This window comes from Salvelinus namaycush, chromosome 12, assembly GCF_016432855.1.
Source record: "Salvelinus namaycush isolate Seneca chromosome 12, SaNama_1.0, whole genome shotgun sequence".
Lineage (NCBI taxonomy): Eukaryota > Metazoa > Chordata > Actinopteri > Salmoniformes > Salmonidae > Salvelinus > Salvelinus namaycush.
Genome location: NC_052318.1, coordinates 52,438,211 through 52,466,139, shown reverse-complemented (window position 1 = coordinate 52,466,139; position 27,929 = coordinate 52,438,211). Strand labels below are relative to the sequence as shown.

The 27,929-nt window shown below is 46.7% G+C and overlaps 1 protein-coding gene across 1 annotated transcript; it reads left to right on the top strand.

The window, feature by feature from the left end:
* The first annotated feature begins 23 nt into the window (after positions 1-23).
* LOC120057412 (max-binding protein MNT-like) lies at positions 24-27,081 on the top strand. Its single transcript, XM_039006032.1, has 5 exons — positions 24-339; positions 6,253-6,862; positions 9,875-10,028; positions 13,591-13,783; positions 26,291-27,081. Exons 1-5 carry the CDS (start codon positions 267-269, stop codon positions 27,046-27,048), a joined length of 1,788 nt encoding a protein of 595 aa, XP_038861960.1. The 5' UTR covers positions 24-266; the 3' UTR covers positions 27,049-27,081.
* The last annotated feature ends 848 nt before the right edge of the window (positions 27,082-27,929 follow it).

The following is a 27,929-nucleotide window of genomic DNA, read 5'->3' as shown; positions in this document are numbered from 1 at the left end:
TGGAGGGCGGGCCCTGACTGCATTCGCCTTGTTATGTATTCCCGTGATCGCATCGCCATCTTGTTGCAATCCATCTTTTACGTGTGAGAAATCATTTATCCAAGGAATATATTTTTACTCATTTTCTTTCCGGTGAGAGGAAGAAAGGAATAAACAGAGTGCGCGTTCGTGTCTGCTGCGTTCCAGACAGTGCTCCCCGGCGGATCTCGGCTGTGCCTTTTTCTTCTGTCCTGGGCGTTCGGGTAGCCTACGGTGAGGGGCGCACGATGAGCATCGACACTCTTCTGGAAGCGGCCAGATATCTGGAATGGCAAGCCCAGCAACAACAGATCACACATGGTAAGAACGAGGTACTCGGGTGGGAACCGGCGGGGGGCCTGTGGGAGTTCACAGTCTAGGTAAGCCTTTGGAATAGCACGATTTGGCTTGGTCGGTTTATTGGGGGGGGGTCCACACCTACTTTAACCCCGAACGGTCATGCATTCCCAGCGATCAGCCTACGTCCTGCTGGGAAACATCGTTTTCACTCAATAGCCTGTTCATGGACCCTTTATCGGTCATTCATGAACATAGCCTGACTGACCCTCTATAGTTTTGACGAATGCATTTATTTTCATTTATCAATACGGGGAGCAGGAGGTATTTTTCTACCTCGGTTTCCGGGTTAAATCCCGGCTATATATAGCGTCGCTGCTACTCATATGCGCACTCTGTCTGTGTGTGGCTAGTTACGCTGTATCTACTGACATATTGCCGCGCGTTCTGCACTCCAGAACCATTCTGTGTTTGTTTCGGGTTGGCTTCAAAGCGTGTGTTGTTGCTTGCTACAATGTTGCAACTGTGGATCACACACACGCGTGTTACTATGTTACAACAGTACCATTACATATACTATGTCGTCATTACAGCGTTCAGTCTTTTATACTCTTGGAAATTCTAAACATGTTTTGGGCGTAAAAGATAGGTCTAGAAGGGTGATATGTTACGCTTGTTTTGCAGTAGTAGACTAATGATTGCAGAGTTTTGGCAAGGCTACTGATGGTCGATGTTGCAATCTGGTCTCAGAGCATTTCGTATTATTCTTTATATAAATCCGAGACACTATTTAATATGTAACCATACCAAACATAAGTAACCATCTGTCTTATGATATGTTAAGGCAAAAACGAAAGAAGGGTGGTTGGTTGAGGTGGACACGGGTGGGTGTATAATGGGAAGTCTAGCAACCCAAAGGTTGTGAGTTCAAATTTTATCACAGACAACTTTATCATTTTAGCTAATTAGCAACTTTCAACTACTTACTACATTCTAGCTACTTTGCAACTATTTAATATGTAGTTAACTTGTAAACTTAACCCAAACCCCTGGCCTAGCTAATGTTAGCAAGCTAGCTAACGTTAGCCACCTAACTAGAATTTGTAACATATGTTACGAATTTGCTAAACGTATGATATATTATGAATTGTAATTTGTAACATATCGTACGAAATGGGTGCTGGACATCCACAAATTAGTACATACTATACGAAACATAACATATCACACTAAATGGAGTGTCTCTGACTTACGTACAGAATAATACAAAATTATCTGATACCAGGTTGCATAGGGCGGTGGCAGGCAGCAGAACGACCGGAGAGGCTCCTGCAAGCAGGCTCTCTCTTTTACATAATGCTCTGACATTGCTCAGATATCTTATGACACTCCGGGGCGGGACACACACACAACCCTACTCCCTGTCCACTAAAGTAACTCCCTCCCTATGACAGAGCTGTGTGTGTGAAACGTTAAACACAGCATGGGTGTTCGTTTAACGGGGTTGAGAACTGAATCACAGTTATTCACAGGATATTTCATCGACGGTTGGTGATTTATCGCCACATATTGGGAAGAGGGCTTTTTGTTTCACTCATCTGGTGACGTGTCAGTTCATCCACACGCCCCTAGTGGCACATGTGCCTTAGAGGGCCTGCCCCCGACCACCACGTGCATGCCAGAATGACTGGCGCACAGGTCACAGTGGGGGGAAAGTAGGGCAACACCCCCTTCTCTCTTTTCTCCCCCTCCTCTATCTCCTCCCTTTTTTTCAAATCAAAAGTATATGGACACCTTTCTCCCTCTCTCAATGAAAGAGTTATGTAATTAATGTTTGCATGTTTTTACATCTGGAGCAGGGCTGAACAGAAACAGTGTGTGTGTGTGTGTGTGTGTGTGTTGCATGTATGTACACTACATGACCAAAAGTATGTGGGCACCTTCTCATCCAATATCTCGTTCCAAAATCACAGACATTAATATGGATTTGGTCCCCCCTTTGCTGCTATAACAGCCTCCTCTCTTCTGGGAAGGCTTTCTACTAGATGTTGGAACATTGCTGCGGGAACTTGCTTCCATTCAGCCACAAGAGCATTAGTGAGGTCGGGCGCTGATGTTGGACGATTAAGCCTGTCCCGCAGTCGGCGTTCCAATTCATCCCAAAGGTGTCCGATGGGGTTGAGGTCAGGGCTCTGTGCAGGCAAGTCAAGTTCTTCCACACCAATCTCAACAAATAATTTCTGAATGGACCTGGCTTTGTGCACAGGGGCATTGTGATGCTGAAACAGGAAAGGGCCTTCCCCAAACTGTTGCCAAAAAGTTGGAAGCACAGAATTGTCTAGAATTTCATTGTATGCTGTAGCGTTAAGATTTCCCTTCAGCGATGGTTGGCCGGGTGCCTGCCAGCTGACTTCGGTCATCAGTTGAACTGTGTTTCCACCGACACATTGGTGCGGCTGGCGTCCGGTTAAGTGTGTTAAGATGCAGCGCAGTTTGGCGGATCATGTTTCGGAGGACGCATGACTTGCCCTTCACCTCTCCCAAGCCTGTTGGGGAGTTGCAGCGATGAGACAAAATCATAACTACAAATTGGGGAGAAGATGGGGTACAATTAAAAAAAGAGAAAAAGAACAAAAAAACAGCCCCAGACCATTATTCCTCCTCCACCAAACTTTACAGTTGGCAGTATGCATTGGTGCAGGTAGTGTTCTCCTGGCATCTGCCAAACCCAGATTCGTCCATTGGACTGCCAGATGGTGAAGCGTGATTCATCACTCCAGAGAATGTGATTTCACTGCTCGAGAGTCCAATGGCAGCGAGCTTTACACCACTCCAGCCAATGCTTGACATTGCGCATGGTGATCTTAGGCTTGTGTGTGGCTGCTCGGGCCATGGAAACCCATATCATGAAGCTCCCGACGAACAGTTATTGTACTGACGTTGCTTCCAGGCTTCCAGAAGCAGTTTAGAACTTGGTAGTGAGTGTTGCAACCGAGGACAGACGATTTGTACGCGCTTCAGCACTCGGCGGTCCCGTTCTGTGAGCATGTGTGGCCTACCACTTTGTGGCTGAGACGTTGTTGCTCCTAGACATTTCCACTTCACAATAACAGCACTTACAGTTGACCGGGCCAGCTCTAGCAGGGTAGAAATTTGACGAACTGACTTGTTGGAAAGGAGGCGTCATATGACGGTGCCATGTTGAAAGCCACTGAGCTCTTCAGTAAGGCCATTCTACTCCCAATGTTTGTCTATGGAGATTGCATGGCTGTGAGCTCAATTTTATACACCTGTCAGCAACGGGTGTGGCTGAAATAGCCAAATCCAGTCATTTGAAAAGGCGTCCGCATACTTTTGTATATATAGTGTATGTATGTGTGAGAACCTTTTCAGAGCAGAAGAGAAAGGTCAGGGAGTCTGAAAAAGTGTGCTTATTCCCCCCCCCCCCCCCCCCTGTTGCAATGCAGAGGTCCATCTCTCCCTCCCAACCTACCTCTCTCTTGTTTTCTCGTTTACTTATCCGTTACTTTCTAAATGTAATCCATTAGTTACTAGTTACATGTCCAAAATTGCAATCAGTAACAATTTTGGATTAGCGTAATCTAATTACTTTCAGTAACTTTTAGATTACTTTTTAGACCAAAATTAATATTACCAATTGAACGACATACAATTTCCATATATTCCCCATAAAAACAACATATATATATTAGGATAATCAATCTTAGAGTTTACATAGCTGGCCATAAATGGATGCTGCATTTAAATGTATGGGTTATGTAGGATTCTTCTAACTCATTGCTTTCTACTTCAATAGAGATATTCATTTGATTAGGCTATATCTTTACATTAAAAACCAAAGGCTGTCAGATTTCTAGTCATTCCAATTCATTTAATACCACTTGATCTTCAAGAATAGGACTTAGAAATATATAGATTAGCCAAATTGTTTTACCTGAGCATAACCCAAAAACAAAGGACTTATTAGCCTACTCTGTTGTTTATGATTTTGTTGTCATGGAGAACTGATCGGGGCTCATTGCTTCGAGTTGAAAAATAAGTACTGCTCTCGTGGAATGGCATGCTTTGTGCACTACCCAACATTTGTTTTGTACCTTTTATTTAACTCGGCAAGTCAGTTAAGAACAAATTCTTATTTACAATGGCGGTCTATTTGCATGTGAAAATGAATGCAATATGCTACATTTGTTATAGGCCTATTGTTTACGGTTTTTGTTGGTGACACTTTGATATCTTGATCATTTGCAGCTGTTTAAGTCCATCGAAAGTGTGCGAGTTTGAGCATGTGTCCGTTAGCCCTATGAAAAAGAAGAAGAAAAAATCCCAGGACAAATTAGATTGAGCAATAAAAGCCCCAGTCATGGTCGTGTTAAATTAAAGTCATTTTTGCCAGTATGTAAAGCACAATACCACGGAGGAGTTTAGAAGGGAGAAACACCCTCAAACGTTTATTCCACAGACTGGATAATCACTATGCAGCTGTTGCAAGAGCACATTTTTCACTGGCTGTCCACTGGTTGCTAAAACGATGCTTGAAAGGCAGCTTAAACTTCTTCAATTCAACTATTATTGGGTTAAAATACAGACATAGGCCTACATTTGTTTACAGCCTTCCACAACAACGGGCTCTTGAATGGCGCAGCGGTCTACGGCACTGCATCTCAGTGCAAGAGGCGTCACTACAGTCCCTGGTTCGAATCCAGGCTGAATCACATCTGGCCGTGATTGGGTGTCCCATAGGGCGTTGCACAATTGGCCTGGGTTTGGCCTGGGTTTGGCCAGGGTAGGCCTTCATTGTAAATAAGGATTTGTTCTTAACTAACTTGCCTAGTTAAATTAAGGTTAAATAAAAACAGCTAATTGCACCTTATGGATTGTAGTTAAATGAGAGAGCAGCAGTGTGATTCACATCATTGTGCTATGTAGATATCAATAATAAGTGATATCCATATCGCCCGTAGGCCACACCCCTGCTGTCGTCCTTACCTCCAGTTGGATGTACTGGATAATCCTTGGATGCTGACAGCAGTCACACCATTGGAAGACATAGCTTGGACTGTAGCCTACAAAAGCCTTTTCCAGCGATTCATCAAACCCATTTGGTGTCAATATGGTCTCTGACTTGTGGTCAGACTCGCTCAGGTGGAACAAACTGAAACTTGCGTCTTTTTCCAATGTGTGTGTGTGCGTGCCTGTCAAACTTCTAGCAATGTACACACAGTTGGTTTAGTAACGTGAATACTGTATGTACGGTGTATATTTGATATGTAGTACATTTAAGCATGAGTGAACTCCGTGTGTCATCTTTTTAGTTAGTGTTCTTGCCTGTGGGATCCCTCGTGTCGTGTGCATCTAATTTTGCTATGGATCTATGGTTACTGCCGTTTCATTGAGCATGCTCATTTAAGACAAACCCCTTTTGTCTAGTGTGTGTGTGTGTATGTGTGTGTGTGATTTTGCTTGCCTGTGTGTCTGCTGTGTTTATTGATGTGCATATGTGTTGACCTGTGTGTGTACGTGTGCATGTGTGTAAGCGCACACCGTGTTTAGTGTGGATTGCCGTATGTTGCCGGCTCCAATGACACCGCTGGGTAGACCCATTACAACCACCCCAGGCCAACGCCCCATTCAACCCACCAGCCTATCACAGGCCTGGACCAAGGGCTTTCAGCGAGAGACCCTGTCCTCACGTCCCATCGGTCGGTCTGCCTCTAGGATGACATCATTGTGTGTGTGTGTGGGGAGGGGGGGAGTGGGTGTGTGTTCACCACTTCACCTAAGACAGTTTTGTCTGTGAAATATGAATTCTACTACATTTTTGTACTGCTATACGAGATGAAGCCTTGAAGTCCCTACATTTCTAACCATCATCCCCCTCTCTCTTTCCTGTTATGTTATTCTTCTCCTCGCCCAAAGAGGAGGAGCGTTGCAGAGAGAAGGCGGAGCTTCACAGCCGGGAGGCAGAGTCCAGACGAGCAGAGGTTGTGACCTGTGCGGACCAGCCAATCAGATTCAACCATGTCACCTGGGGGTCATCACAGCATTGGCCTGAGTCATCACAACATTGTCAGCACCAGCACCTCTCTCCCTCCTCTCACCCTCTTCCCCTCTCCCTCCCTCCTCCCCCCATCTCCATCGCTGTCATCCCCATGGTACCCGTTGTCACCGCTACGCCCTCTGTACCGCCCCTTCCCGTCATCACAACGATCGCTGCCGCGGCAACCTCACTCCACCTCGGAGGCGCCCAGGTGATGAAGGGAGGCTCCTCCCCTACTCGGCAGCAGCCAATCCAGCGCCAGCTGGCAGTCCAGGTGAAGGCGGAGCCTAACTCGATGACGCCACAGACGGGCGGAAGCCCTAGCCAATCCCAACCTCCAACTCAGATTCCGTACCCGACCTCCATCATCACCAAAGCCGCTTCCCAACATGCACTACTTCCCCAGCAAGCCATTCCCACGCAGCCACGCCCAAACGGAACCATCATGGATGACCTGAGAGGGTTGGACGGGAAGAGACGACCTGGAGGGTGAGAGAGAGTCCTCGTTTTTGAGGGCATACATTTTGCATGGATTTTCACTGATCACCGACTAAGGAAACTGAATGATCTACAAATAATAAATGAGTAGTTATTTAGGATGCAAGGTGATTTGTAGATCAGCCAGTCAACAGTGGAACACCACAAGTGTAGTTGAACAAATTGGAATGTCATCGAACATGCACAGTGTAGTCAAACATGATGACATGTCATCAAACACAAACAGTGTAGTCAAACATGATGGCATGTAATCGAACATGCACCGTGTAGTCAAACATGATAGCATGTAATCAAACATGCACAGTGTAGTCAAACATGATGGCATGTAATCGAACACAAACATGATGGCATGTAATCAAACACAAACAGTGTAGTCAAACATAATGGCATGTAATCAAACAAACATGATAGCATGTAATCGAACACAAACAGTGTAGTCAAACATAATGGCATGTAATCGAACACAAACAGTGTAGTCAAACATGATGGCATGTAATCGAACACAAACAGTGTAGTCAAACATAATGGCATGTAATCGAACACAAACAGTGTAGTCAAACATGATGGCATGTCATCGAACACAAACATGATGGCATGTAATCGAACACGCACAGTGTAGTCAAACATGATGGCATGTCATCGAACACGCACAGTGTAGTCAAACTTGATGGCATGTCATCGAACACAAACATGATGGCATGTAATCGAACACGCACAGTGTAGTCAAACATGATGGCATGTCATCGAACACAAACATGATAGCATGTAATCGAACACGCACAGTGTAGTCAAACATGATGGCATGTAATCGAACATGCACAGTGTAGTCAAACATGATGGCATGTAATCGAACATGCACAGTGTAGTCAAACATGATGGCATGTAATCGAACATGCACAGTGTAGTCAAACATGATGGCATGTAATCAAACATGCACAGTGTAGTCAAACATGATGGCATGTAATCGAACACGCACAGTGTAGTCAAACATGATGGCATGTAATCAAACATGCACAGTGTAGTCAAACATGATGGCATGTAATCGAACACAAACAGTGTAGTCAAACATGATGGCATGTAATCGAACATACACAGTGTAGTCAAACATGATGGCATGTAATCGAACATACACAGTGTAATCAAACATGATGGCATGTAATCGAACATGCACAGTGTAGTCAAACATGATGGCATGTAATCGAACATGCACAGTGTAGTCAAACATGATGACATGTCATCAAACACAAACAGTGTAGTCAAACATGATGGCATGTAATCGAACACAAACATGATGGCATGTAATCGAACACAAACATGATGGCATGTAATCGAACACAAACAGTGTAATCAAACATGATGGCATGTAATCGAACACGAACAGTGTAGTCAAACTTGATGGCATGTAATCGAACATGCACAGTGTAGTCAAACATGATGGCATGTAATCGAACACAAACATGATGGCATGTAATCGAACACGCACAGTGTAGTCAAACATGATGGCATGTAATCGAACACAAACAGTGTAGTCAAACATGATGGCATGTAATTGAACATACACAGTGTAGTCAAACATGATGTCATGTAATCGAACACGCACAGTGTAGTCAAACATGATGTCATGTAATCGAACACGCACAGTGTAGTCAAACATGATGGCATGTAATCGAACATACACAGTGTAGTCAAACATGATGGCATGTAATCGAACACAAACAGTGTAGTCAAACATGATGGCATGTAATCGAACATACACAGTGTAGTCAAACATGATGGCATGTAATCGAACACAAACATGATGGCATGTAATCGAACACGCACAGTGTAATCAAACATGATGGCATGTCATCGAACACAAACAGTGTAGTCAAACATGATGGCATGTAATCGAACACGCACAGTGTAGTCAAACATGATGGCATGTAATCGAACACAAACAGTGTAGTCAAACATGATGGCATGTAATTGAACATACACAGTGTAGTCAAACATGATGTCATGTAATCGAACACGCACAGTGTAGTCAAACATGATGTCATGTAATCGAACACGCACAGTGTAGTCAAACATGATGGCATGTAATCGAACATACACAGTGTAGTCAAACATGATGGCATGTAATCGAACACAAACAGTGTAGTCAAACATGATGGCATGTAATCGAACATACACAGTGTAGTCAAACATGATGGCATGTAATCGAACATGCACAGTGTAGTCAAACATGATGGCATGTAATTGAACATGCACAGTGTAGTCAAACGTGATGGCATGTAATCGAACATACACAGTGTAGTCAAACATGATGGCATGTAATCAAACATGCACAGTGTAGTCAAACATGATGGCATGTAATCGAACACAAACAGTGTAGTCAAACATGATGGCATGTAATCGAACACAAACATGATGGCATGTAATCGAACACGCACAGTGTAATCAAACATGATGGCATGTCATCGAACACAAACAGTGTAGTCAAACATGATGGCATGTCATCGAACACAAACAGTGTAGTCAAACATGATGGCATGTCATCGAACACAAACAGTGTAGTCAAACATGATGGCATGTCATCGAACACAAACAGTGTAGTCAAACATGATGGCATGTCATCGAACACAAACAGTGTAGTCAAACATGATGGCATGTCATCAAACACAAACAGTGTAGTCAAACATGATGACGTGTCATCGAACACAAACAGTGTAGTCAAACATGATGGCATGTCATCAAACACAAACAGTGTAGTCAAACATGATGACGTGTCATCGAACACAAACAGTGTAGTCAAACATGATGGCATGTCATCAAACACAAACAGTGTAGTCAAACATGATAGCATGTAATCAAACATGCACAGTGTAGTCAAACATGATGGCATGTCATCAAACACAAACAGTGTAGTCAAACATGATGGCATGTCATCGAACACGCACAGTGTAGTCAAACACCAACAATTGGTGTGGAAGTCAGTTTTTATGCAGATGTTGTGTTTTGCAGAGCTGGAACCAGAGAGGTGCACAACAAACTGGAGAAGAACAGAAGAGCTCACTTGAAGGATTGTTTTGATACGCTGAAGAAGAACGTTCCAAACGTAGATGAGAAGAAGACCTCCAACCTCAGTGTTCTACGCAGCGCCCTGAGATACATACAGGTAGGCTACATGTGTGTGTGACGTTAGGGTGGTGCATTCTCCTTTTCCCTTTCCCTCTGCCTTTTATCTTGCTTTTCTTGCTCTCATTCTCGCTTCCATTTCAAATAAATGTTTTTTTCTTTATTAGCCAAAATTCACGGAAAACAAAGCGATCTGAGCTGTATTCTAATTAAGCTACCATTTCCTTTTTCTCTCATTCCCTCCCTCCCTCTCTTTTCCTGGATCCTTGGCCACGTGAGTTGAGAGCACATGGCTAACGGGAGCTCAGTGAAGTCAACCCTCCCTCCCTCTACCCCCTCCCTCTGGCCCGCTTGGCTATGCCCCTCCCTCGCCCTCATGGCAGAGTGGGAGAGACACACTGAGCACACTGTTCTGCTGCTTCCTCTTTTTCTCTACCTCCCTCTCTCTCTTTCTGTCTACCTCTGTTTCTTTCTCTTTTTCGCACTGTCATCCCTCTTTCCTTCTCATGCTTTCTCTTTCCAGTTATACATCCCTTTCTCTCCCCCTTTTCCTCTCCTCCCCCCTCTCTCGGTTTCTGCCCTTTAGAACACTTGGTAACCATAGAGACAGGCGGCAGGTGGTCAGAACACTGCAGGAGGTCCAGTTCTTTACTCAGTGTGTGTGTGTGTGTGTGTGTTCACGGGTGTATTTATTCAAGGATGTGTTTGTGGAATTGTGTGTTAAGTCTGCAGGCTTTGTACTTACACCAGCACACTGCTCCTTTTAACAAGGGCAGACAAAATGAAAAATATTATGCTGATTGATGATGAGGATCATGATGACGAAGGCTTTTCAAAAACAGGTGCTGTGGTTGTTTTGAGGATGATATCTCTGGAAGCACACTGGTCACTGATACAATGATCTCTGGGAGGGTATCGACAGGAGATCTCCATCCTAGTGACGGAGAGAGAGAGGGGGAGCAAAGAGAGATGAGGGAAAGGGATGAGGGAACCTTAGAGGGGGGTAGGAGATACACTTCATGGCCAAAAGTTTCATGTAAGTGGATGTCTATTTCAGCCACACTCGTTGCTGACAGGTGTATAAAATCGAGCACACGGCCATGCAATCTCCATAGACAAACATTGGCAGTAGAATGGCTATAATGAAGTGACTTTCAACGTAGCACCGTCATAGGATGCCACCTTTCCAACAAGTCAGCTTGTCAAATTTCTGCTCTGCTAGAGCTGCCCCGGTCAACTGTAAGTGCTGTTATTGTGAAGTGGAAACGTTTAGGAGCAACAGTGGCTCAGCTGCGAAGTGGTAGGCCACACAAGCTCACAGAACAGAACCGCTGAAGAGTGTAGCGCATAAACATTGTCTGTCCTCGGTTGCAACACTCACTACCGAGTTCTAAACTGCCTCAGGAAGCAACGTCAGTACAAAAACTGTTCGTCGGGAGCTTCATGAAATGGGTTTCCATGTCCAAGCAGCCACACACACAAGCCTAAGATCACCATGCGCAATGCCAAGCGTCGACTGGAGTGGTGTAAAGCTCCCTACCATTGGACTCTGGAGCAATGGAAACACATTCTCTGGAGTGATGAATCACGCTTCACCATCTGGCCGTCCCACAGACGAATCTGGGTTTGACGGATGCCAGGAGAACACTACCTGCCCAAATGCATAGTGCCAACTGTAAAGTTTGGTGGAGGAGGAATAATGGTCTGGGGCTGGATTTTCATGGTTCGGACTAGGCCCCTTAGTTCCAGTGAAGGGAAATCTTAACATTACAGCATACAATGACATTCTAGATGATTCTGTGCTTCCAACTTTGTGGCAACAGTTTGGGGAAGGCTCCTTCCTGTTTCAGCATGACAATGCTCCCGTGCACAAAGCGAGGTCCATACAGAAAGGGTTTGTTGAGATCGGTGTGGAAGAACTTGACTGGTCTGCACAGAACCCTGACCTCAACCCCATCGAACACCTTTGGGATGAATTGGAACGCCGACTGCGAGTCAGGCCTATACGCCCAACATCAATGCCCGACCTCAGCTGAATGCTGCGGGGACTTGATTCCAATCTTCCAACATCTAGTGCAAAGCCTTCCCAGAAGAGTGGAGGATGTTATAACAGCAAAAGGGGACCAACTCCATATTAATGTCCATGATTTTGGAATGATATGTTCGACGACCAGTCCACATACTTTTGGCCTTATAGTGTATATGGAAGTGGGGGATGGAGGAAAGGAGAGGGGGATTGAAGGGGGGATTAAGGAAGAGAGGGGAGACGTCAGCTAGAGCAGTAAGCTGGAAAACAGCCAATTACATGACATTTTAGATGAAATTACACCTTTATATCTTCCAATTAGATTCCTCCTTATATACTGTCACTCCCCTGCTCAACCGCAGAAACCCTTGTGGATGTTGTTACCAAGGAAACGGCTATGTGTGGCTGCTGTTGCCGTGGTGTTGGAGACGCAAGTAGACCTAATGAACACACACACACACCCACCAACCTGCGTTTTCCTCTCCTGCACCACCATGCGTGTCATCATCGGGAAGGTGTGTGTGTGTTGAGCTGGTCTGTTCACCAACACACACAATTACACCAATACACACAGTTAGACAAACACACTCGCATCCAGACACCGAGCCAGTTGGTCAATGAATAGTCAGTAGTGCACGGAGAGAAGGAAAGGCTATCATACATATAGCTATCAAAATGACTCGTTTCATTTCTTCGCGGATATTGATGAATGAATAGGCAATGTAAAAAGGAATGCTTTGTCTCACATGATAGGATTATCAATATGATTAATGGTACAACAAACCACACAGACGGTACAAGCGTATAGGCTAATCCTGATCACTGGACTACACACACAGCTCTCTTACAAAGCTCCAGTAACACCTCTGCAGAGAGAAATGGGAGCCCTTTGAATGTTGAGCCGGAATGGAGTGTTCCTGGCTAGCAGTGAATGTAGTGTATTTGGAGGGGTGGGGAGAGAAACTGACCTCGCGTGTGGGACTCCATCACGTGCCTGCTAAGAGTAAACCGCTTTGCTCACTGAACTCAGTGCCCTGTAGTCGGATCATGTGATGTCCCTCTCTCTCTCTCTCCCTTTTTCGTTTGTTTTCTATCCGTCTTCTCCTCGATCCCATCTCTATTATCGCCGCCATCTTGTGATCTTCTGTTCTCTAACTCTTTCTTTCCACCCTGTGCTCTCTCACTCCCCCATTCTCCCTCTCAGTAGAGAGTTGCGTGTGCCTGTGTTTAGGAGCCCCTCAGACCACTCAGTAACTTGGCCGGAGAACCATTTGTCTGCATGACTACTGCGCACCTCTCTCTCCCTTCCTTTTCCCCCATCACTTCTTTCCCTCGCTCCCTCTCATAAGTTTACTCTCCTCTCTCCGTGTTGTCTGGAGTGCACACACACACGGGTGGGTCAGTTTTGGGCAGCTGTTATTGGTTTACGTGATGTGTGTGTTTGCATGTGTGTTATGAGCAAGGAGTGTGTTCATGTCCCTTTTCTCCGACTTTGTGAATGAGTTTAACTTATGGTCACGTGTAACAAGTGTGTTGGTATTACATATGCCGGTGTGTGTGTCTCCCTGTCCCCCAGACTCTGAAGCGAAAGGAGAAGGAGTATGAACATGAGATGGAGCGTCTGGCGAGAGAGAAGATCTCCACGCAACAGAGACTGGCTGAGCTGAAGAACGAGCTAAGTCAGTGTATGGACGTTATGGAGATAGACAAGGTCCTCAGACAGACCGTACAACCAGAGGACGACCAGGCTTCTACTTCTACTGCCTCAGGTACACAGACACTTGCAGAAGGAAGCATGCTGTGTGCATACCAGGGTTTCCGTTAGAAACACATTTGACCGTCATGCTTATCAGTCTATAGCAGTATTTCCCAAACCTGGTCCTGGGGACCCCAAAGGGTCTCCTAGCACTACACAGTTGATTCAAATAATCAGCAAGCTTTGATTATTTTAATCAGTTGTGTAGTGTTAGGGCAAAAACCAAAACAGGGACACCTTGGGGTCCCCAGGACCGAGTTTGGGAAATGCTGGCCTACCGGTTCATTTGCATAATATTGTGGAATTAAATTGCTGTGTGTGTGTGTGTGTGTGTGTGTGTATTTCCGTTAGTCATCATGTAGCCTCTCTTATTTATCCAACACAACTGTCACACGTGCACAGCACACAGTGCCTATTTTGAGCAGGATGTTTCTCCTCGGCTGGTGCTACTGAAGTACAACGTGTGCTTTTGTAAGCCCGTTCATTGTGCAACAATTTGAAATGCAATCTTGTGTTAAGTTTCGGTGAACAATTAAAAAGAACTAGGCGTACTATTTGTATTTGTCAACTGGTAGCCATATTGAAGCACACCTCCCATTCACCATTAAAGGGCAGGCAACAGGCTACCAGAGCGTCACCACCACTTTACAATGTGAGCTGGAGGCAGTATGCATTCTGAACACACAGACCTACTTAATAGTTCGAAACCTGACTGTTTTACTTCATATTATAAAGGCATGTCTTACCTTGCTTCATAGCAGCCTATAGGCAAATCTGACCAGAGACGTCTTACCTTGCTTCATAGCAGAGCAGCCTTTTGGCAAATCTGACCATGGACGTCTTACCTTGCTTCATAGCAGAGCAGCCTTTTGGCAAATCTGACCAGAGACGTCTTACCTTGCTTCATAGCAGAGCAGCCTATAGGCAAATCTGACCAGGGACGTCTTACCTTGCTTCATAGCAGACTATAGGCAAATCTGACCAGGGACGTTTTACCTTGCTTCATAGCAGAGCAGCCTTTTGGCAAATCTGATCATGGACGTCTTACCTTGCTTCATAGCAGCCTTTAGGCAAATCTGACCATGGACGTCTTACCTTGCTTCATAGCAGCCTATAGGCAAATCTGACCAGGGACGTCTTACCTTGCTTCATAGCAGAGCAGCCTTTTGGCAAATCTGACCATGGACGTCTTACCTTGCTTCATAGCAGAGCAGCCTTTTGGCAAATCTGACCATGGACGTCTTACCTTGCTTCATAGCAGAGCAGCCTTTTGGCAAATCTGACCATGGACGTCTTACCTTGCTTCATAGCAGAGCAGCCTTTTGGCAAATCTGACCAGGGACATCTTACCTTGCTTCATAGCAGCCTTTTGACAAATCTGACCAGGGACATCATACCTTGCTTCATAGCAGAGCAGCCTTTTGGCAAATCTGACCAAGGACATCTTACCTTCCTTCATAGCAGCCTTTAGGCAAATCTGACCATGGACGTCTTACCTTACTTCATAGCAGAGCAGCCTTTTGGCAAATCTGACCATGGACGTCTTACCTTGCTTCATAGCAGAGCAGCCTTTAGGCAAATCTGACCATGGACGTCTTACCTTGCTTCATAGCAGCCTATAGGCAAATCTGACCAGGGACATCTTACCATGCTTCATAGCAGCCTGTAGGCAAATCTGACCAGGGACGTCTTACCTTGCTTCATAGCAGCCTATAGGCAAATCTGACCAGAGACGTCTTACCTTGCTTCATAGCAGAGCAGCCTTTTGGCAAATCTGACCATGGACGTCTTACCTTGCTTCATAGCAGAGCAGCCTTTTGGCAAATCTGACCATGGACGTCTTACCTTGCTTCATAGCAGAGCAGCCTATAGGCAAATCTGACCAGGGACGTCTTACCTTGCTTCATAGCAGACTATAGGCAAATCTGACCAGGGACATTTTACCTTGCTTCATAGCAGAGCAGCCTTTTGGCAAATCTGATCATGGACGTCTTACCTTGCTTCATAGCAGCCTTTAGGCAAATCTGACCATGGACGTATTACCTTGCTTCATAGCAGCCTATAGGCAAATCTGACCAGGGACATCTTACCTTGCTTCATAGCAGCCTATAGGCAAATCTGACCAGGGACATCTTACCTTGCTTCATAGCAGCCTATAGGCAAATCTGACCAGGGACGTCTTACCTTGCTTCATAGCAGCCTATAGGCAAATCTAACCAGGGACGTTTTACCTTGCTTCATAGCAGAGCAGCCTTTTGGCAAATCTGATCATGGACGTCTTACCTTGCTTCATAGCAGCCTTTAGGCAAATCTGACCATGGACGTCTTACCTTGCTTCATAGCAGCCTGTAGGCAAATCTGACCAGGGACGTCTTACCTTGCTTCATAGCAGAGCAGCCTTTTGGCAAATCTGACCATGGACGTCTTACCTTGCTTCATAGCAGCCTTTAGGCAAATCTGACCATGGACGTCTTACCTTGCTTCATAGCAGAGCAGCCTTTTGGCAAATCTGACCATGGACGTCTTACCTTGCTTCATAGCAGAGCAGCCTATAGGCAAATCTGACCATGGACGTCTTACCTTGCTTCATAGCAGAGCAGCCTATAGGCAAATCTGATCATGGACGTCTTACCTTGCTTCATAGCAGCCTTTAGGCAAATCTGACCATGGACGTCTTACCTTACTTCATAGCAGAGCAGCCTTTTGGCAAATCTGACCATGGACGTCTTACCTTGCTTCATAGCAGAGCAGCCTTTTGGCAAATCTGACCAGGGACGTCTTACCTTGCTTCATAGCAGAGCAGCCTTTTGGCAAATCTGACCAGGGACGTCTTACCTTGCTTCATAGCAGAGCAGCCTATAGGCAAATCTGACCAGGGACGTCTTACCTTGCTTCATAGCAGCCTTTAGGCAAATCTGACCATGGACGTCTTACCTTACTTCATAGCAGAGCAGCCTTTTGGCAAATCTGACCATGGACGTCTTTCCTTGCTTCATAGCAGAGCAGCCTTTTGGCAAATCTGACCAGGGACGTCTTACCTTGCTTCATAGCAGAGCAGCCTTTTGGCAAATCTGACCATGGACGTCTTTCCTTGCTTCATAGCAGAGCAGCCTATAGGCAAATCTGACCAGGGACGTCTTACCTTGCTTCATAGCAGAGCAGCCTTTTGGCAAATCTGACCATGGACGTCTTACCTTGCTTCATAGCAGAGCAGCCTATAGGCAAATCTGACCAGGGGCGTCTTACCTTGCTTCATAGCAGAGCAGCCTTTTGGCAAATCTGACCAGGGACATCTTACCTTGCTTCATAGCAGCCTATAGGCAAATCTGACCAGGGACATCTTACCTTGCTTCATAGCAGAGCAGCCTATAGGCAAATCTGACCATGGACGTCTTACCTTGCTTCATAGCAGCCTATAGGCAAATCTGACCATGGACGTCTTACCTTGCTTCATAGCAGAGCAGCCTTTTGGCAAATCTGACCATGGACGTCTTACCTTGCTTCATAGCAGAGCAGCCTATAGGCAAATCTGACCATGGACGTCTTACCTTGCTTCATAGCAGAGCAGCCTTTTGGCAAATCTGACCATGGACGTCTTACCTTGCTTCATAGCAGAGCAGCCTATAGGCAAATCTGACCAGGGACATCTTACCTTGCTTCATAGCAGCCTATAGGCAAATCTGACCATGGACGTCTTACCTTGCTTCATAGCAGCCTGTAGGCAAATCTGACCAGGGACATCTTACCTTGCTTCATAGCAGAGCAGCCTATAGGCAAATCTGACCAGGGACGTCTTACCTTGCTTCATAGCAGCCTTTAGGCAAATCTGACCAGGGACGTTTTACCTTGCTTCTTAGCAGCCTATAGGCAAATCTGACCATGGACGTCTTACCTTGCTTCATAGCAGAGCAGCCTTTTGGCAAATCTGACCATGGACGTCTTACCTTGCTTCATAGCAGAGCAGCCTATAGGCAAATCTGACCATGGACGTCTTACCTTGCTTCATAGCAGAGCAGCCTTTTGGCAAATCTGACCAGGGACATCTTACCTTGCTTTATAGCAGAGCAGCCTATTGGCAAATCTGACCAGGGACGTCTTACCTTGCTTCATAGCAGCCTGTAGGCAAATCTGACCAGGGACATCTTACCTTGCTTCATAGCAGCCTGTAGGCAAATCTGACCAGGGACGTCTTACCTTGCTTCATAGCAGCCTATAGGCAAATCTGACCAGGGACATCTTACCTTGCTTTATAGCAGAGCAGCCTATAGGCAAATCTGACCAGGGACGTCTTACCTTGCTTCATAGCAGCCTATAGGCAAATCTGACCAGGGACATCTTACCTTGCTTTATAGCAGAGCAGCCTATAGGCAAATCTGACCAGGGGCGTCTTACCTTGCTTCATAGCAGAGCAGCCTATAGGCAAATCTGACCAAGGACCTCTTACCTTGCTTCATAGCAGCCTTTAGGCAAATCTGACCAGGGACGTTTTACCTTGCTTCTTAGCAGCCTATAGGCAAATCTGACCATGGACGTCTTACCTTGCTTCATAGCAGAGCAGCCTTTTGGCAAATCTGACCATGGACGTCTTACCTTGCTTCATAGCAGAGCAGCCTATAGGCAAATCTGACCATGGACGTCTTACCTTGCTTCATAGCAGAGCAGCCTTTTGGCAAATCTGACCAGGGACATCTTACCTTGCTTTATAGCAGAGCAGCCTATTGGCAAATCTGACCATGGACGTCTTACCTTGCTTCATAGCAGAGCAGCCTTTTGGCAAATCTGACCAGGGACATCATACCTTGCTTCATAGCAGAGCAGCCTTTTGGCAAATCTGACCAAGGACATCTTACCTTCCTTCATAGCAGCCTTTAGGCAAATCTGACCATGGACGTCTTACCTTACTTCATAGCAGAGCAGCCTTTTGGCAAATCTGACCATGGACGTCTTACCTTGCTTCATAGCAGAGCAGCCTTTAGGCAAATCTGACCATGGACGTCTTACCTTGCTTCATAGCAGCCTATAGGCAAATCTGACCAGGGACATCTTACCATGCTTCATAGCAGCCTGTAGGCAAATCTGACCAGGGACGTCTTACCTTGCTTCATAGCAGCCTATAGGCAAATCTGACCAGAGACGTCTTACCTTGCTTCATAGCAGAGCAGCCTTTTGGCAAATCTGACCATGGACGTCTTACCTTGCTTCATAGCAGAGCAGCCTTTTGGCAAATCTGACCATGGACGTCTTACCTTGCTTCATAGCAGAGCAGCCTATAGGCAAATCTGACCAGGGACGTCTTACCTTGCTTCATAGCAGACTATAGGCAAATCTGACCAGGGACATTTTACCTTGCTTCATAGCAGAGCAGCCTTTTGGCAAATCTGATCATGGACATCTTACCTTGCTTCATAGCAGCCTATAGGCAAATCTGACCAGGGACATCTTACCTTGCTTCATAGCAGCCTATAGGCAAATCTGACCAGGGACGTCTTACCTTGCTTCATAGCAGCCTATAGGCAAATCTAACCAGGGACGTTTTACCTTGCTTCATAGCAGAGCAGCCTTTTGGCAAATCTGATCATGGACGTCTTACCTTGCTTCATAGCAGCCTTTAGGCAAATCTGACCATGGACGTCTTACCTTGCTTCATAGCAGCCTGTAGGCAAATCTGACCAGGGACGTCTTACCTTGCTTCATAGCAGAGCAGCCTTTTGGCAAATCTGACCATGGACGTCTTACCTTGCTTCATAGCAGAGCAGCCTATAGGCAAATCTGACCATGGACGTCTTACCTTGCTTCATAGCAGAGCAGCCTATAGGCAAATCTGATCATGGACGTCTTACCTTGCTTCATAGCAGCCTTTAGGCAAATCTGACCATGGACGTCTTACCTTACTTCATAGCAGAGCAGCCTTTTGGCAAATCTGACCATGGACGTCTTACCTTGCTTCATAGCAGAGCAGCCTTTTGGCAAATCTGACCAGGGACGTCTTACCTTGCTTCATAGCAGAGCAGCCTTTTGGCAAATCTGACCAGGGACGTCTTACCTTGCTTCATAGCAGAGCAGCCTATAGGCAAATCTGACCAGGGACGTCTTACCTTGCTTCATAGCAGCCTTTAGGCAAATCTGACCATGGACGTCTTACCTTGCTTCATAGCAGAGCAGCCTTTTGGCAAATCTGACCATGGACGTCTTTCCTTGCTTCATAGCAGAGCAGCCTTTTGGCAAATCTGACCAGGGACGTCTTTCCTTGCTTCATAGCAGAGCAGCCTATAGGCAAATCTGACCAGGGACGTCTTACCTTGCTTCATAGCAGAGCAGCCTTTTGGCAAATCTGACCATGGACGTCTTACCTTGCTTCATAGCAGAGCAGCCTTTTGGCAAATCTGACCAGGGACATCTTACCTTGCTTCATAGCAGCCTATAGGCAAATCTGACCAGGGACATCTTACCTTGCTTCATAGCAGAGCAGCCTATAGGCAAATCTGACCATGGACGTCTTACCTTGCTTCATAGCAGCCTATAGGCAAATCTGACCATGGACGTCTTACCTTGCTTCATAGCAGAGCAGCCTTTTGGCAAATCTGACCATGGACGTCTTACCTTGCTTCATAGCAGAGCAGCCTATAGGCAAATCTGACCATGGACGTCTTACCTTGCTTCATAGCAGAGCAGCCTTTTGGCAAATCTGACCATGGACGTCTTACCTTGCTTCATAGCAGAGCAGCCTATAGGCAAATCTGACCAGGGACATCTTACCTTGCTTCATAGCAGCCTATAGGCAAATCTGACCATGGACGTCTTACCTTGCTTCATAGCAGCCTGTAGGCAAATCTGACCAGGGACATCTTACCTTGCTTCATAGCAGAGCAGCCTATAGGCAAATCTGACCAGGGACGTCTTACCTTGCTTCATAGCAGCCTTTAGGCAAATCTGACCAGGGACGTTTTACCTTGCTTCTTAGCAGCCTATAGGCAAATCTGACCATGGACGTCTTACCTTGCTTCATAGCAGAGCAGCCTTTTGGCAAATCTGACCATGGACGTCTTACCTTGCTTCATAGCAGAGCAGCCTATAGGCAAATCTGACCATGGACGTCTTACCTTGCTTCATAGCAGAGCAGCCTTTTGGCAAATCTGACCAGGGACATCTTACCTTGCTTTATAGCAGAGCAGCCTATTGGCAAATCTGACCAGGGACGTCTTACCTTGCTTCATAGCAGCCTATAGGCAAATCTGACCAGGGACATCTTACCTTGCTTCATAGCAGCCTGTAGGCAAATCTGACCAGGGACGTCTTACCTTGCTTCATAGCAGCCTATAGGCAAATCTGACCAGGGACATCTTACCTTGCTTTATAGCAGAGCAGCCTATAGGCAAATCTGACCAGGGACGTCTTACCTTGCTTCATAGCAGCCTATAGGCAAATCTGACCAGGGACATCTTACCTTGCTTTATAGCAGAGCAGCCTATAGGCAAATCTGACCAGGGGCGTCTTACCTTGCTTCATAGCAGAGCAGCCTATAGGCAAATCTGACCAAGGACCTCTTACCTTGCTTCATAGCAGCCTTTAGGCAAATCTGACCAGGGACGTTTTACCTTGCTTCTTAGCAGCCTATAGGCAAATCTGACCATGGACGTCTTACCTTGCTTCATAGCAGAGCAGCCTTTTGGCAAATCTGACCATGGACGTCTTACCTTGCTTCATAGCAGAGCAGCCTATAGGCAAATCTGACCATGGACGTCTTACCTTGCTTCATAGCAGAGCAGCCTTTTGGCAAATCTGACCAGGGACATCTTACCTTGCTTTATAGCAGAGCAGCCTATTGGCAAATCTGACCATGGACGTCTTACCTTGCTTCATAGCAGAGCAGCCTTTTGGCAAATCTGACCATGGACGTCTTACCTTGCTTCATAGCAGAGCAGCCTTTTGGCAAATCTGACCATGGACGTCTTACCTTGCTTCATAGCAGAGCAGCCTTTTGGCAAATCTGACCAGGGACATCTTACCTTGCTTCATAGCAGCCTTTTGACAAATCTGACCAGGGACATCATACCTTGCTTCATAGCAGAGCAGCCTTTTGGCAAATCTGACCAAGGACATCTTACCTTCCTTCATAGCAGCCTTTAGGCAAATCTGACCATGGACGTCTTACCTTACTTCATAGCAGAGCAGCCTTTTGGCAAATCTGACCATGGACGTCTTACCTTGCTTCATAGCAGAGCAGCCTTTAGGCAAATCTGACCATGGACGTCTTACCTTGCTTCATAGCAGCCTATAGGCAAATCTGACCAGGGACATCTTACCATGCTTCATAGCAGCCTGTAGGCAAATCTGACCAGGGACGTCTTACCTTGCTTCATAGCAGCCTATAGGCAAATCTGACCAGAGACGTCTTACCTTGCTTCATAGCAGAGCAGCCTTTTGGCAAATCTGACCATGGACGTCTTACCTTGCTTCATAGCAGAGCAGCCTTTTGGCAAATCTGACCATGGACGTCTTACCTTGCTTCATAGCAGACTATAGGCAAATCTGACCAGGGACGTCTTACCTTGCTTCATAGCAGACTATAGGCAAATCTGACCAGGGACATTTTACCTTGCTTCATAGCAGAGCAGCCTTTTGGCAAATCTGATCATGGACGTCTTACCTTGCTTCATAGCAGCCTTTAGGCAAATCTGACCATGGACGTATTACCTTGCTTCATAGCAGCCTATAGGCAAATCTGACCAGGGACATCTTACCTTGCTTCATAGCAGCCTATAGGCAAATCTGACCAGGGACATCTTACCTTGCTTCATAGCAGCCTATAGGCAAATCTGACCAGGGACGTCTTACCTTGCTTCATAGCAGCCTATAGGCAAATCTAACCAGGGACGTTTTACCTTGCTTCATAGCAGAGCAGCCTTTTGGCAAATCTGATCATGGACGTCTTACCTTGCTTCATAGCAGCCTTTAGGCAAATCTGACCATGGACGTCTTACCTTGCTTCATAGCAGCCTGTAGGCAAATCTGACCAGGGACGTCTTACCTTGCTTCATAGCAGAGCAGCCTTTTGGCAAATCTGACCATGGACGTCTTACCTTGCTTCATAGCAGCCTTTAGGCAAATCTGACCATGGACGTCTTACCTTGCTTCATAGCAGAGCAGCCTTTTGGCAAATCTGACCATGGACGTCTTACCTTGCTTCATAGCAGAGCAGCCTTTTGGCAAATCTGACCAGGGACGTCTTACCTTGCTTCATAGCAGAGCAGCCTTTTGGCAAATCTGACCAGGGACGTCTTACCTTGCTTCATAGCAGAGCAGCCTATAGGCAAATCTGACCAGGGACGTCTTACCTTGCTTCATAGCAGCCTTTAGGCAAATCTGACCATGGACGTCTTACCTTGCTTCATAGCAGAGCAGCCTTTTGGCAAATCTGACCATGGACGTCTTTCCTTGCTTCATAGCAGAGCAGCCTTTTGGCAAATCTGACCAGGGACGTCTTACCTTGCTTCATAGCAGAGCAGCCTTTTGGCAAATCTGACCATGGACGTCTTTCCTTGCTTCATAGCAGAGCAGCCTATAGGCAAATCTGACCAGGGACGTCTTACCTTGCTTCATAGCAGAGCAGCCTTTTGGCAAATCTGACCATGGACGTCTTACCTTGCTTCATAGCAGAGCAGCCTTTTGGCAAATCTGACCAGGGACATCTTACCTTGCTTCATAGCAGCCTATAGGCAAATCTGACCAGGGACATCTTACCTTGCTTCATAGCAGAGCAGCCTATAGGCAAATCTGACCATGGACGTCTTACCTTGCTTCATAGCAGCCTATAGGCAAATCTGACCATGGACGTCTTACCTTGCTTCATAGCAGAGCAGCCTTTTGGCAAATCTGACCATGGACGTCTTACCTTGCTTCATAGCAGAGCAGCCTATAGGCAAATCTGACCATGGACGTCTTACCTTGCTTCATAGCAGAGCAGCCTTTTGGCAAATCTGACCATGGACGTCTTACCTTGCTTCATAGCAGAGCAGCCTATAGGCAAATCTGACCAGGGACATCTTACCTTGCTTCATAGCAGCCTATAGGCAAATCTGACCATGGACGTCTTACCTTGCTTCATAGCAGCCTGTAGGCAAATCTGACCAGGGACATCTTACCTTGCTTCATAGCAGAGCAGCCTATAGGCAAATCTGACCAGGGACGTCTTACCTTGCTTCATAGCAGCCTTTAGGCAAATCTGACCAGGGACGTTTTACCTTGCTTCTTAGCAGCCTATAGGCAAATCTGACCATGGACGTCTTACCTTGCTTCATAGCAGAGCAGCCTTTTGGCAAATCTGACCATGGACGTCTTACCTTGCTTCATAGCAGAGCAGCCTATAGGCAAATCTGACCATGGACGTCTTACCTTGCTTCATAGCAGAGCAGCCTTTTGGCAAATCTGACCAGGGACATCTTACCTTGCTTTATAGCAGAGCAGCCTATTGGCAAATCTGACCAGGGACGTCTTACCTTGCTTCATAGCAGCCTATAGGCAAATCTGACCAGGGACATCTTACCTTGCTTCATAGCAGCTTGTAGGCAAATCTGACCAGGGACGTCTTACCTTGCTTCATAGCAGCCTATAGGCAAATCTGACCAGGGACATCTTACCTTGCTTTATAGCAGAGCAGCCTATAGGCAAATCTGACCAGGGACGTCTTACCTTGCTTCATAGCAGCCTATAGGCAAATCTGACCAGGGACATCTTACCTTGCTTTATAGCAGAGCAGCCTATAGGCAAATCTGACCAGGGGCGTCTTACCTTGCTTCATAGCAGAGCAGCCTATAGGCAAATCTGACCAAGGACCTCTTACCTTGCTTCATAGCAGCCTATAGGCAAATCTGACCAGGGACATCTTACCTTGCTTCATAGCAGAGCAGCCTTTTGGCAAATCTGACCAAGGACCTCTTACCTTGCTTCATAGCAGCCTATAGGCAAATCTGACCATGGACGTCTTACCTTGCTTCATAGCAGCCTATAGGCAAATCTGACCAGGGACATCTTACCTTGCTTCATAGCAGCCTATAGGCAAATCTGACCATGGAAACGCGGAGGCAATTATTTTATAGACTTCATAGGCGACGCGTGAGTTTCACATTTTGGGAACCTTACAATTTATCCTACCATTTCTAATCGATCTGTGTGCCAGTCATGATTTTCATATGCGCATGTTCGTGGAACAGTTTCATTTCAATGACACCGTTTTTGTTTCTCAAAATCATTGTCACGTGGTTCATCATAAAAATGTGAAAGTAAAAATGTAACTAATGCGAGAGCACGTCGTCACATTGATACACGTGATCCTTTGGCAGTTAAAGAAATGAGCGCATGGAACTCATAGTCTATAGGCCAATGCAGCAGTAGGCCTGTAACTTCCATTTTCAACTAAGTCGAAATGCGTAAAACCCGACAAATAAAAACTAGATCAATTCAGGTTCATTCATCTCTCTACTCAGCCTCACTGCCCCCCTTTCTCTCTTTTTTTTAATCAATTCCCCATTAGGCCTACATACGTTTACTGCTGGGGACATATGTAATGGGGAATTGACCAACTAAAATTAACAATCAAAAGGGCAAATAATTTACACAATGAATGTGCAAGAATTGTCAGGAGACAGCTGAGCCAGCCATTCTGGAGAGAGACTCACCTATATCTATGCCACACACACCTCTTCCCTTCTTGTCTCAACATTTTTAAATTATACTCGAGGCACCTTATCTTCACACATATCTTAGATACTTTTCACTGACAGCCGCAGCTCAATCAGCTAGGCCTATTGCCATGCGCTCTGGCCAAATTGCCTTATTCCCAAATAGGCGTAGGCCTACAAGCTTGTGATTTGAAACAATCCACAGCTATATATAAAAAAATAAAAAAATAAAAAAAAGTGAATGATCCTCGATTCCTTTGTGGCTAAGTCATGCTTTCTGGTGATTTATTTGATGTATAGACAGGAGTAATTATTTATAACTTTGTCTACTTCCTAGCCTATTTGACTTCATATGCCATTTCTCTCCTGTTCTATTGGTTTTCATATCAACTTTCTTCCGTTGTCCAGAAGCCAAAGGCATTATCCTAAGTCATATTAGCAACAAATCTAAGTTTAACAGATTTTCATCTCTATCACAACTGCTCTTCTCAGTTTCACTGTTTAGAATAGACTTTTACCTCAAATTACATTTTTGTTTGAAAATTGTGTTTTATTGGCTACTTCAATACAGGAGTTGCATGTTCTTCTAAAACGAATGACCATAATCTATATGTGATTTTTGTCATTCTGAGCACAGTGAGTGGATTCCCTAATGGGTTACGCACCACAGTTATGCATATGGGTCCGGGTCATTTGTCAGATGGAGGGTAAATTGAAATCTTCCCGGTCACGCTGTCCAGCACCACAGAAACCCTGGTGTAGACATACATGTCAATATGTGTGATGTGTTCTTATAGTGACATGTGCCGTATGAGTAATCGCTCTCCCTCTCTCTCTTTCAGAAGGGGAAGACAACTTTAACCAGGACATTGATGAAGACCTCTCCCCTCCTCCTCCACCCTTCTCCCTCCCCATTATACAGGCCAAATCATTCCTCACTCCTCACCTCTCCATCACACACAAGACCCTTTCCTCTGGGGTTCTGACCAGCCCCTCCCTCTTGGCCCCCCCTCCTCACCCCCAAGCTATCGCCCCCGCCCCGCCACCTCACCCCCATCCGACAGTCCAAGTCTCGCCCAAAGTCATCGCCCACCCCTCCGTCATCCAGGCTGTCAATCACGTCCTCCCGGCTAATCACAAACACCTTACGCACATCGCTCCCTCCCCCAGTCCTGCCTCCTCCATCTCGCAGCCAATCACAGCAGCCGCCGCCGCTGCCCACCAGACAATCACGGCCCAGCCCATCGGACACATCACCGTCCACCCTGTGGCCCACCTGGGGGGTCCCCTGCCCCCCCACATGTACCCCCAGGGATTGACGGTCTCCCAGCCCACAGTGTTGGGGCATATCACCCACACCTTCACCCACCACACCCTTCCCCACGTCCAGGCTAGCCATGCTACCGCTAACGTGCCCCAGGTCAATGGGGCGGCAGTGCCTGGCCAGTGTGGCTCGTCCCTGGGGAAGCCCACAACCATGCTGGCCCACCACCATCACCACCACCACCACCCACAGCTGGTGGGACAAACCACCGTCCTCAACCCAGTCACCATGGTGACTGTACCACCATTCCCTGTTAGCACACTCAAACTGGCCTGAGAGACAGGACAGGGAGGGGAGAGAGGGGGAAGGCGCAACAGAATGAGAGGGGGAGGGCGTGACAGAGAGAGAGGGGGAGGGCGTGACAGAGAGAGAGGGGGAGGGCGTGACAGAGAGAGAGGGGGAGGGCGCGACAGAGAGAGAGGGGGAGGGCGCGACAGAGAGAGAGGGGGAGGGCGCGACAGAGAGAGCGAGAGAGGGGGAGGGCGACAGAGAGAGAGAGGGAGGGCGCGACAGAGAGAGAGAGGGCGCGACAGAGAGAGAGGGGGAGGGCGCGACAGAGCGAGGGGGAGGGCACGACAGAGCGAGGGGGAGGGCACGACAGAGCGAGGGGGAGGGCACGACAGAGAGCGAGGGGGAGGGCGCGAGAGGGGGAGGGCGCGAGAGGGGGAGGGCGCGACAGAGAGCGAGGGGGAGGGCGCGAGAGAGAGAGGGGGAGAGCGCGAGAGAGAGGGGGAGGGCGCAACAGAGAGAGGGGCAGGGCGCGACAGAGAGAGGGGCAGGGCGCGAGAGGGGGAGGGCGCGACAGAGAGAGGGGGAGAGCGCGAGAGAGAGAGGGCGAGAGAGAGAGAGGGCGAGAGAGAGAGAGGGGGAGGGCGCGAGAGGGGGAGGGCGCGACAGAGTGGGGACAGCAGGGGTGCGTTCAGTTCGCTTCAACGTTTGCTACACAGTGTGACGTTTGTACCATTCTTCAACGTTTGCTCCCGTTTGGTGAGTATAGCGAGGTGTGGCCTGATCAATATGGGTGTGACCATTTGAAAAACTCGCAAAACTCATGCAGCACACCATATAGTAATCGCCCTCTTTGCCTCCATAATCAAAGTTCATCAACTGGTCGTTCAGTACGATTTCCGCTGAATTCAACGTTGCACACCGTTCTG

Excerpts from the sequence above, each read along its gene's own strand:
- LOC120057412 (XM_039006032.1), top strand. The coding sequence starts at position 267 with ATGAGCATCGACACTCTTCTGGAAGCGGCCAGATATCTGGAATGGCAA. Across the intron at positions 340-6,252 it reads GCAACAACAGATCACACATG|AGGAGGAGCGTTGCAGAGAG; the intron begins GTAAGAACGAGG and ends CCTCGCCCAAAG. Across the intron at positions 10,029-13,590 it reads GCGCCCTGAGATACATACAG|ACTCTGAAGCGAAAGGAGAA; the intron begins GTAGGCTACATG and ends CCTGTCCCCCAG.